Source organism: Myotis myotis, unplaced genomic scaffold, assembly GCF_014108235.1.
Source record: "Myotis myotis isolate mMyoMyo1 unplaced genomic scaffold, mMyoMyo1.p scaffold_m19_p_24, whole genome shotgun sequence".
Lineage (NCBI taxonomy): Eukaryota > Metazoa > Chordata > Mammalia > Chiroptera > Vespertilionidae > Myotis > Myotis myotis.
The window spans coordinates 4836860-4849539 of NW_023416329.1; the positions used below are offsets into that span (position 1 = coordinate 4836860).

The following is a 12680-nucleotide window of genomic DNA, read 5'->3' on the forward strand; positions in this document are numbered from 1 at the left end:
CAGTGGAGGGTGTGCAGGAGGCAGCTGATCGATGTTTCTCTCTCATCGATGTTTCTAGCTCTCTATCCCTCTCCCTTCCTCTCTGTAAAAAATCAATAAAATATATTTAAAAAAAAATATTTTTAAGGGTTGGCAGAAAATATATTGAAATAAAAGAGATAATTTCTGAGTTGGGGGAACATGTGTAATTTTTATTTTCTTGCTACAGCTCAATAAATGATACCTGAACTTAAAAAAAAATTATAAATCAGAGTAAATCAAACAGTGCTTAAAATATTAAAAACAATATTGTGCAAAACTGAAAAATACCTTGTAGCTCTAATAGAAAAACAAGCCATAACCTAAACGAGGCTTACTCTTATACTCCAATGTGACAGAGTCTCCACCTGCTTCCAAACCCTTTCAACCTGCGGCTACAGCCCCTGCCCTGCCCTCTGCTCTGCACAAGGGCTGGGACTACAGAAGTCAGAGGCTGCAGTCGACTCTGGCACTTCCTGCAGAATTCCCCAAACGTCTCTGCTTCTCACCAAGGCAGGTCCTGGGAGAGCGTGCCTCTGCCCTGGCCCCTTCCAAGACAATACTCCTTTCTAAAAGGATTAAATGCACTGGCTTCTATTCTCCAAGAGGAACAAGAGTTATCATCAATATGTACTTAGCAGGAATTAGGAAACAACCATTCAAAATCTGTCTAAAATAGTTAAAAACAAATTCACTTTCAAATAAGCATAAATACACACATACGGGGTTTTTATTAGGTTCTACCGCAGTTTTTCTCTTTCAGCAAACTGCTACAAATGATGACTCACATTTTGTCATTTAAGGTCAATATTACATTCTGGCTGAACAGCTGTGTGAATTATTACGCCCTTCAATTTCTGTCATTCTTTCTTTATTCGAAGACTATGGAGGCTTAGAGGCTGAGTAGACAGCTAGGAGCAATACCAACCTTGTTCCTGAACCAAAGAAGGGGCAATCAAATCCATTAACAATCACATCTACTACCCTACCCTTTTCCAGCCCTCAACACTGGTAAGATGACCACTAGAAGTACTTAAATATCCTAGAGCCATGGTTGGCAAACCGCAGCTCGCGAGCCACATGCGGCTCTTTGGCCCCTTCAGTGTGGCTCCTCCGCAAAATACCACGTGCGGGCACGCACGTACAATGCGATTGAAACTTCGTGGCCCATTTGCAGAAGTCGGTATTTTGTGGAAGAGCTGGTATTTTGTGGAAGAGCCACACTGAAGGGGCCAAAGAGCCGCATGTGGCTCGCGAACCACAGTTTGCCGAGTCGCAGTTTGCTGACCACTGTCCTAGAGGATTAGTATCAATTACCAAACTGGCTACAGTTCCTTTCATCCTCGATTATCATTGATTATGATCTCACAAATTTAAGACAAGCCAATAGTGTCAGGGTCAAATATGACAACCTGCAGGATGGAAATCTGCTACTCACAGCCTAGACAGGGGTGGGCAAACTTTGTGACTCGAGGGCCACAATGGGTTCTTAAACTGGACCGGAGGGCCGGAACAAAAGCATGGATGGAGTGTTTGTGTGAACTAATATAAATTCAAAGTAAACACCATTACATAAAAGGGTACGGTCTATTTTTTTTTTTTAGTTTTATTCATTTCAAACGGGCCGGATCCGGCCCGCGGGCCGTAGTTTGCCCAAGGATGACCTAGAACTTACCAGAAATTACAAAGTAAAATATTTACCTTGAAAAGTTTATTAATTTTTTCAAGCCATTTATCTGTAATTAGAAATTTACTCAATGATAGCTAAGACTTTAAAATATTATCTGAAGTTTGAAAGATAATTTCTTTCCTCTCCATCATAAAATTTGGGGTGTGTCTATCATAATATGAATGGCAAAGTGAAAATAAGATAGTATGTGCATTATGAACTGGGAACACAGTGACCAGTATAGATTTTTATTAACCACATGCCATATGTTTCTCCTTCTTAAAAACAAACACACATATACAACACATTAAAATAAACCACCCAAAACATCTTTTGCCACAAAGTTTCTTCTTGAATCACAGAGACCCACACTATTTTAATGATCATGGGACTCAAAATTACAACACTAAGACCACCTAAAGTTAGGGCCTCAAACTGCACAGCTTGTAGGAGTTTGGGGGAAATGTGCACAGCCAATAAAGCAAGGCCGACTCATAGCACTTGACAACTCAATTTCACTTGAACTTCATTTGACTATTCATCTGACTCATTTCCTTAGGACATGAACACAGAGGAAAACTCTAAATTCATTCTGTTTCAGAGGAGGATATGTTACAATGCTGTTACATACCAGTAGTTTGCTCTGGCACACAGGAGTTGGGGGACCCTCAGTGCACCTCTATTCATACAGAGCCTCGTTGTTCTGATGATATACAACCACATTCTGGGAAGCACTTGTACCAATACTATTTCAGTGAAGACGATCTGGGCTATAGTCCAACACGTCACACGATTTCATTATGGAAAAAAGGATATGCGCACCGATAGCTAATTGATTACAGCTGTTCTATCATTAGCCTTGACTTCACTCCTACAATTGTCACTGCTTGGGAGGCATGTTTTAATTTTTAGATCAAAATTACACTGCAGGGATGACTTTAGGTTTCCTAGGCCCAGAGGACGAGGTTCCATACAGGTTTCATGATAATAGGGAAGGAAAGGAGGAAAAGACATGGGAAATAAGAAAATCCCAGAAATCATTTAAGGAAAGAAAGACAGTCCTAGAAAATATCTGGGGCAGCTTAGGGCATTCTAGTTATCAAAACAACAACAAAAACCCAAGTGGAGTTATAGAGCCAAGCCCACCTAAGAGCTATTTAGAACAGAGAAAGCATTTTACAAATCTAAACTAATGACAGTCTTAGAAAAGAAAATATTAAGTTCAACTCTGCCTTTTCCCTGGGCTGGAATGTCTTCACTTGATTCCAGGCAAAATGTAACAGAATTCTAATATATGAAGAAAAACCTCTTCTTCCTTGTAATAACAACAAAATATTTAGTATTTTTAAATCACCAAGTGTTTTTTCCCTTTCCCGCATTTACATAAATATTTCTAAAACTTTAAATACTCCTCATGAGAAGTGTTGACCTGGTAAATTAATAACAGAGTAAGGGATAAAAACAAAGCACTGTGAAGATAGAAAGCTCCTCACTCAGTAGCCTATGGTTTGTATTTGGCTCTCTGCTATACACTGTCTGTGAAGAATTGGAGGACAACACAACACAGGGACTTTCTGCAGTTGTGACTTCAGACACACTGCTATGATTTTAAAGGTGTCTCCAAATCGTATCTAGAGCATGCCCGAGGTTTCTACCACATAACCATCCGGTAAATAGCTTGCTTTTACTCCTTAGATAAGCCTATTGGAATCTAAAAAGCTCTCAGTATTATGCTAAGTGAAATAAGCCCGTCAGAGAAAGACAAGTATCACATGATCTCACTCATATGTGGAATCTAATGAACAAAATAAACTGATGAACATAATAGTTCCAGAGACACAAAAGCAAAGAAAAGACTGATGAATCTCAGAGGGAAGGTGGGGGAGGGTGGGTGGGTGGGTGGGAAGTGATCAACCAAAGAGCTTGTATGCATATATGCATAACCCATGGGCACAGACAATAGGGTGGTGAAGGCTGGGGGGTGGGGGAGGCAGGGAAGTGGACTAGAAAGGGTTAATGGGGGGAAGAGGGGACATAAGTAATACTTTCAACAATAAAGATTTTAAAAAATAATAAGCAGCTCTAAGATTAACTGGCTTCAAGAATAACCCACATAATTTACCTAGCATTATTGTTCCCAGTACTAAACTATACAAAGCAAATTTACAACTTAAATATGGAAACAGTCACCACACTGATTTTAAAATAAAATATTTCAGTCCTACCATACCGAAATAACACTTTAAAATTCTTATTCTTTCAGAGTACTAAAGCTTTAATAGTATTTAAATTCCTAAAGAAAATAAAGACTAAAATCTAAACAGTTTTCTATCATTTTAGCATTTCAGATAGTCACTCAGGCTGTGGCCTTAGAATTTCTATAAAGTCTTGGAAGAGGGGGTAGAAAGCAATAGTGAGTAGACAAGTAATGTCATTTTAAGAAATCACTGTCTATAAATGCTCTCATGCACAACGACTATAAAAGAAATTCGGGAGAATGGCTTTTCCAAAGCTCCAACTCTCCCCATGAATAGACTTTGTACTTACTGTAATGCTTACCTGGTCTCATGCCAAAACAAATATTTTAATATAAAATTTAATAAATGGAACTAAAAGTATCATGTCTAATTTAATATTCCATATTGTGTAAACTATTGATATTAACATAATTGAGTTTGTAAACAATCCATTTGTAGAAGCTAACCTTAGACAACTGTATTGACCCAAAACATCTAGTGGGGCTCATCTGCAAAATGAAGCCTCAATGCCTAGAATTCATTAAAAGTGTTACATGTTTAATTTCTCCTGCCCTACAGCTCCATTGTCTCGTAAAAATTTTCCTTTGATCTCCCCCACTAAAAGAATTAAAGGAATATTGTAATTGAAATGTCATCAATAATTCACAAGACCCTCCTCCACAGCAATACATCTGATAAAATATTAATTGAGCTCCACAGACTGACAGTCTGCAGAGGAGCACTTGCCTGTAATTTGAACCACGAGTTCTGATCTTGCTGTAGCTCAGACCTGCCAAGAAGGCAATTATCTGGATGGTCTTGCCCAATCCCATTTCGTCTCCCAGAATTCCTCCTGCCTGCTGGCAGTGCAATTCCCACAGCCACCTAACACCTGTCTGCTGGTACCTACAACAACAAACACCAACAAGAAAAAGAAAATGGCAAATGGTGGATAATACAGATCATAACACAAAGTACTCATGAATTAATCATTTCGCTAAGTTCTAGTACCAGTTAGAGAAACATGCCGGATGTGTGTTTTACATAAGTATTATATTTATAAAGTCATACATTTTTTATTACCTAGGCCTAAAATCACAAATTTTTCTTTACAGAACATTAACACATTTCTAATTAAACTGATAGATGGCGTAATTAGGGACTATTTTATTTCCTTTACAACATTAAAAATAGCTTGGTAGATAAACATAAACTCATTATCTTTTTCAGTATCTTTCTGGAGGGGGAAATCTCAAATACTTTTAGTTTTTTAAGTTTCAATAATTTTCTGTTAACAACATGCATGAACAGCATCAAAAGCAGGCTACAGATTACCAATTTATAGCATATATTACTGAAAAGTCACTTGGTAATCATATTTCTTTTTTTGTTGTTGTTAATCCTCACCTGAAGATATTTTTTCCATTGATTTTTAGAGAGAGTGGAAGGTAGGGGGAGAGACAGAGAGAAAGAAACATTGGCCGGGGATCGAGCCTGCCACCAAGGTACATGCCATTGACCAGAATCGAACCTGGGACCCTCCAGTCCATGGGTGGACGCTCTATCCACTGAGCCAAATCGGCTAGGTCCATATTTTCTTTTTATAAGAAAAATTAAATTAAATTGTAAGGTGATAAACAAGTCTGAATAATAGAGTTCCTCACAAAATTAATACATAACAGATGATTCTGCCATATTACTAACATATGCAAAAAAAAAAAACAGTTTAAAAAATCAATAATACAAAAAAACTTTTTAATATTTTAAAGCAGAACTTGATTCAGGGACTTTTTCATAGATACAAAAACATCAGAGCTCTTGAAATTTTAAATAAGGAGTACAGGTCAAAGGTAATAATAACACAGTCCCCTCTACAAAAAAAAAAGAAAGAAAAATGTTGGTATTTTCCTTTCTCAATGGCATATTTATTTAATCTATAGTCTAAAAATAAAGTTTAAAAAAGGAATAATGCAAAAAGAATTTTTAAGAGTTAACATCATGGAACAGTATAAAGATTCCATGCCAAGTTTAAAAAAAAGTTAAAAAGAAATCTAAAAAACAAACAAAAAAAAAACACCTAAGTTAAAAGACAATGAAATCCAAAGGATTTTTTTTTCTTTCAGGAAAATACCAAGACTAATGAGCTTCCCACCATAAAAGAAAATCATTTTATTTTACTGCCCAAATGTATTTGGTACATGACATGTCTACCTAAAATCTCATTATGAACTGCAGTCCTTGTTGAACTAGTTTTACTTAATCTTCTCTCATGTCATAATTAACTTTCCCCCAGTATTTTGCAAATCAATTCCAAAATTTGACTCCAGCTGTTGCCATTATTATCTATCACATAAGGAAAACTTAGAATGAGAATTTTACTGCTTACTAAGTTTGCTAATCTATACTAATAAAAAGGTAATATGCTAATTAGGGCGGAGGTCCTTCCAGGCATCCTTCCGGACAAAGCCACAGTGGCTGCCCGAGGCTCAGGCAGGCCACAGATGGAGGCTGCTACTGGGAGGGCCGGCCCAAGGCTCAGGCAACGAGGGCCAGGCTGAGGCTCAGGCAAGCCGTGGCGGGAGCGGGCCTAAGCTGTCAGTAGGACATCCCCTGAGGGTTCCTGGACTGTGAGAGGGGGCAGGCCGGGCTGAGGGACCCCCCACCCCCATCCAGTGCACAAATTTTTGTGCACCAGGCCTCTAGTCATAATATACAATTTGAATATGCACCCTGGAAAAAAAGGATTAAAAATCAAGACATAAAAAGTGCACTATGAATAAAAGATCACTTAATTTGGGAAGAAGGACAAGTTCTACTTGCAAGTGGTATGCAATCAGAGAATAATGGCAACTACTTCGGGAGCCTAGAGCCTACTGCCAGGGAGGCACCAGGCCAGGTGGTTGGATGTAGCCTCAAAACCACCCTGCAGGGAGATTGGCCAGCCTGTTTTATAGTTAGGAAATGAAGGCACGGAGAGGTTAAGTAACTTGCCAGAGGTCACACTGTTAGAAAAAAATGAGCAAGGCAGAACTGAAAATCCAGAACCTCTGATTCCAACCACTTGAGAGATAATCCTGACCAGCAGTTCTCAAGGAGGGGTCACTCTGCTTCCTCGGGAGCATCTGGCACTACCTACAGGCAAATGCCATTGTTCTCTAGTGGTGAAAGTCCAAGATGCTTATCAGCATCCTACAACGCAAAGGAACAGTTCCTACAACAAAGAATTATTCGGCCCAAAATATTGTTGTACTAAAGATGAGAAACCCAGATCTAGACTAAAAGCTGGCTGTGAACTGGCTAATAAACTAATTCCAGCTTTGGAAAAGGATGTATTCAAAAAACTTGCCAAAAAACTTATGTACAGAACTAACCCTTTATTTGTGGTTTCACTTTCTACAGTTTCAATTGCTTGCAGTAAATCACAGTCCAAAAATATTAAAGAGAAACTCCAGAAATAAACATAAGTTTTAAGTTTGCACACCATTCTGAGTAGCATGATGAAATCTTAAGCCTCCCCACTTCGTCCTGCTGGGACATAAGTCACCCCTTTGTCCAGCATTACCCCCGCTGTACACGCTCCCTGCCCATTAGTCACTTAGTAGCTCTTTCAGTTATCACATCCACTGCTGAGGTATTACAGTGCTTGTGTTCAAGTAACCCTGATTTTACTTAAAAATGGCCCAGGCACAAGAGTGGTGCTGGCAATTCAGACTATGCCAAAGAGAAGTGAAAAGAAAAGTTTGGTACTATCCACAGTTTCAGGCATCTATTGGGGGTCATTAGGGAAAGTTAAATATTTTTACAAATTACTGTACCATAGTAAAGAAATTATTATACTCTGCTTCTCCCATGAGACTAAAACATCACAAAATTATCACAGATAATTGGTATATTTTGGCATTGTCACACTAATCCAAAATTGCATTAACTAGTGTAGCTAAAAGTAAGGTCAAAAGGGTGAAGCTTGCCATTCGATTGCTAAATTATACAGATGAATGCATTTGCTGGGCAAACTTTCAAAACAGAATTTTAAAAGTTAAACATGACCTTACAGAAAATATCACTTAAATGGATAATTGTACCTTCTGACTCCCTTGTGTACAATTCCCTGTTAATCTAAATCCACAGGGTGCAGTAAATACAGGAAAAATACATATCTATAGTTTAAAATTAAATTGCCTTACCTGAAATTTAATCATAAAATAAAAATGGAGACTATCAATCTTATTACTCTTTTTCATATAGCAGAAGAAAAGGAACAGAAGTTTTATAACATTTGTGAAGTATTTAAAACCCTGTTTTGAGTGATGAAAAACAACAACAAAAAATACTTTCCAGGAATGTGCAATTAAGATAAATTAAAAACCCAAACAAACGTGCCAACATTAACTACAATAAGGTAAACAGTCAATACAATAAATCATATACGTTCTTAGTAAGCAAAGTTTGGTTGTAGTAACTGTGAAATTTTTTTGCTAGAAAATTTCACATTTTTTAAAAATGCAGATTCAACTTGAGTCTTGAGGATATTTGCCAAATCACTATACGTGTAGAAGTATCTTATCTTTGATAAATCAACGAAATCTATAATTTGGCCTGTTATTTAATAAGCAATCGCTTCAGAGAAGATGAAAAGAGTTGCCAATAAACATCTTTATTTATCTTTCCATAGTTAAATTTTCATTTTGGGAAAGCAATAAACAAAGTTGCCACCTCTCCAAGCTATAAAATCTACAAAAATTACTAGAGAGATTCAGATTTTAATTTCTTTGCAGTTTTTTCTGTCTAGTTATGGTAACCCAACCAAGATACTTCAACACATCTTTAGGATTCAGCTTTTCTATATGTTTAGTGAGATAAAATAATTCTTCCTGTTCTTATTTTCTCCCACACACTCCAAGAAAAATTAAAACGATAAATAAAAACTCTTTGAGATGAAATATAAAAAGCATGCTATTTTTAAATAGGCATCTTGCAGAAGTTTAAAGCATGGCTGACAGGCAAATCTATGAAGATTAAACATAACCATTTCAAAGAAAGAAGTTTGCATCCCGCACCCAACTACCAACTGATGATGAGAGACAGAAAGAAGCTATTTAATGGTTTAACTTCCTATATGCATCTAAGAAGCCTTCCTGAAGTACCTTGTTAAGCAAGTCCCAAGAGTGATGAGACTGAAAATGTGCCTCAGTATTCACATTCATCACGGGAGACTGCCCAGGCCTTGCAGGCTTTCCGCATGCGCCTGCCATGCAGCATCCGGTTCTAACACTGAGGCCACTTCACATATGAAACATAGTCAGTTTCAAAGAGCAGCTCAATCCTGAAGGTGTTTGCCTATATCTTCTTTTCTGACATTAGGACATCTACATAAAATATTTAGATGCACATTTGGTCAGCTCAAAAGTATTACACCCTTAGGTACAATATAGGGCACTCAGAAAATAATCTAAACAGTTTTTTTATTCTACATAGAAGTAAAAAACCTTCCCAATATTGATTTTAATATAAAACTCTTCTTAATTAATCTGATTTAAGAAATTAGAGGTTTGGTTCCTAAAAATTACTAAGAACAATAAAATAACTCAATGTAGATGGTTTTTAAATGTGCTGCTTTTAGTCTGCTAAGACGGGTCTATATAGATTCATCAGTTTACAAACATACCCAATGCGCACTTCAATTTATTATCATCTAATTTTAATGAACAGCATGTGGCTAAAATTTCACTTGACAGCATCTATTTGCAATAAATTGCTGCCAGTACCTAAGGGCCCACAGGTAACTGCTGTGTAATTCCTAAAATATTAATCTACACACAATGGCTTGATGACAGAATAAAAGGAAAAAAACACATGGCACATACTTGAAAAGCTTTTTGAACAAAAAACCTGGCACTTTAAAACCTTCATCAAACTCAGCATCACTTTCCTCAGAATCATCTTCAAGCTTCAGACACTTCTCTTTGTCCTGTAGTCTCAGCTTATTCCATCTCCTACCATGAAAAGAAAAATCATATTTCCATTATTTTGATTATAAGACAGATTAAAATAGATCAGTCTAGATAATGCACAGGAAAAAAACAGGCAAATCAGAATGATCTTTTTTCGTCCAAAACACCAATATTCAAAAAAGAAAAACAACTAATTCTCTTTTCCTTCCTTCTCAATTCAATTCTTATTTGAATTATTGTTGCTGTGCTAGAAATATTTTTGTAAGGTCCCAATTCATTATCAAAAACTACCTGCTCCTCTTCTGGAATACACCCTGAGGGAAAATTTCTCTGCTAGTTCCTAAGATATATGAACTTAATTTTACAAAAGATCCAGTGAAAATTTCAATGTGGCTAAGTATCTCCAAAACAGCAGTATAACAAAAATATTTTATTTATAATTACTATTTCTGTGCTAAAAATATGCTACTAATAGCACAAAACAGCACAATATCTTGAATATAAAGCAAATTTTTGGTCAATATGACTATAATTGGATTCACACATTGAATACTTTTTTTTTTTTTTTTTTTAAATATATTTTATTGATTTTTTACAGAGAGGAAGGGAGAGAGATAGAGAGTTAGAAACATCGATGAGAGAGAAACATCGATCAGCTGCCTCCGGCACATCTCCTACTGGGGATATGCCCGCAACCCAGGTACATGCCCTTGACCGGAATCGAACCTGGGACCTTTCAGTCCGCAGGCCGACGCTCTATCCACTGAGCCAAACCGGTTTCGGCAACACACATTGAATACTTAATGGAGGGCATCAATAATATAAAAGTACTGATAATTATACCACTGAGAAAAAGTGTGTTCACTAAATAAAATCTAAGTTACAAATTTAGTACATAATGCTTTTCAAATATAAAATAAAAGGAATATTTATATTTCAGAAGGGTAATGCCATCTATCCTATCTAATAATAGACAAACATGGTAATTGACCATACCTTCGCTACCCCTCCCATTGGCTAATCAGCACAATATGCAAATTAACCACCAACAAAGAGGGCGGCTAATTGTATACTGCAGGCAGGGCAGGACAGTGGGAGCCGCCAGTGCTAACACCATCCAGGGCAGGCCTGGCCCTCCTTGCCACCCATGACTCCATCAGCAGGTCCCGGGCAGCTAGGCAGCCCCGCCCCAGAAGCCCCAGAAGCAGGCCTGCCTTGCCCCATAAGCCAAGACAGATTATGAGGGTGAATCAAAAACAAAACCCACTTTAAGTATAAAGACACATGTAGATTAAAAGTAAATGAATTAAGCAAAACGCTCAGTGGATAGAGCATTAGCCCGTAGACTGAAGGGTCCCAGGTTCAATTCCAGTCAAGGGCATGAACCTCAGTTGCTGGTTTGATCCCCAGTCCCTATCAAAGCATGTGCAGGAGGCAACCAATCAACGTGTCTCTCCCTTTCCCTTCAATCTCTCTAAAATTCAATGTAAAAATATCCTTGGGTGAAGATTAACAAAAACAAAGTAAATGGATTAAGTAACGTTAAAGAGATTATAAGAAAAATATATTCCAAATTTTGTTAGTTGTATAATGGTTATGTTTAAATTATTAACACCTAAGAAATTGGGTGAAGGGTACATATAATATGCTGTAGTATTTTATAGTTCTTTTATATGTATGAGATTATTTCAAATTAAAATATTAAAAAATTAAAAATTAATAAAATATTAATTGAAATGTATCTGCATTACATGAAAAATCTCCTAATTGCTTCTAGAATAATTTATTAAATTGTGCTAAAATTTACAAGGGTTCAATTAAAAAATATCTTAATTCTAAATGATGTAATAGAAAATATGTAATAGTGCAGTTATAAGCACTTATCTGAAAATAAAAATTTAAAAAAGTGAATTTAAAGAAGGGATTAGCCAAAGAGAATATATGCACAACCCATGGACACAGACAACAGTATGGTGATGCCAGAGAGAAGTGGGGGGCAAGAGCTGGGTAGAGGGGGCAAACGGGGGATATAGGGACATCCTATATCCTATCTAATAAAAGAGAAACATGGTAATTAGCGTATGTCCGCTACCCTTCCCACTGGCTAATCAGCGAGATATGCAAATTAACTGCCAGCCAAGATGGCGGCCGGCAGCCAGGCAGCTTGAAGCGAACATGAGGCTTGCTTGCTTCAGTAACGGAGGACTCCAACGTTCCCCGCCTGCCACTGCCGGCCTCTGAGCTTGCAGTTTGAAACATTGTTACAAATATAGAAGCTAAACAAACTCCAGAAACCTGCTTTCAGCCAGCTGGGATCTCAGAGCTGGAGTTGAAACAGTGTTTCAATTATAGAACCCAAACAAACCAGATACCTGCTTTCAGCAGCCGAGGCCTAAGAGCTGGAGCCAAGCCTCAGAGCTAAAGCTGGCCCAGAATTAAAAAAAAAAGAAAGAAAAAAAGGTGTGGTTGGGAGCTTCAGTCACCCGCCAGCCTGAAAACAGCCCTCAGCCCCTCACCCAGACTGGCCAGGCACCCCAGTGGGGACCCCCACCCTGATCCAGGACACCCTTCAGGGCAAACCAGCCAGCCCCCACCCATGCACCAGGCCTCTATCCTATATAGTAAAAGGGTAATATGCCCCCAGCACCAGGATCAGTGGAGCCGAGAGGCCTCCCGGCACCGGGATCAGCGTGACAGGGGGCAGCGCCCAAACCCCCTGATTGCCCTGTGGCTCTGTGTGTGACAGGGGGCGGGGCCACAACCTCCCTATCCGCCCTGCTCTGTTCGTGACAGGGGAAGGCGCCC

At 38.1% G+C, this 12680-nt stretch overlaps 1 protein-coding gene across 5 annotated transcripts in view; it reads right to left on the bottom strand.

Annotated features, from left to right (window-relative positions):
- Positions 1-12680, bottom strand: part of ERCC6 (ERCC excision repair 6, chromatin remodeling factor) — an 81301-nt gene that overhangs the window by 36444 nt on the left and 32177 nt on the right. For all 5 annotated transcript variants that reach the window (XM_036355932.1, XM_036355931.1, XM_036355930.1 and 2 more), the window contains 2 exons: positions 9789-9917; positions 4672-4830 (listed from right to left, as the gene is read on the bottom strand). In XM_036355932.1, coding sequence (XP_036211825.1) covers positions 4672-4830; positions 9789-9917 — 288 coding nt within the window. The remainder of the gene's footprint in view (positions 1-4671; positions 4831-9788; positions 9918-12680) is intronic.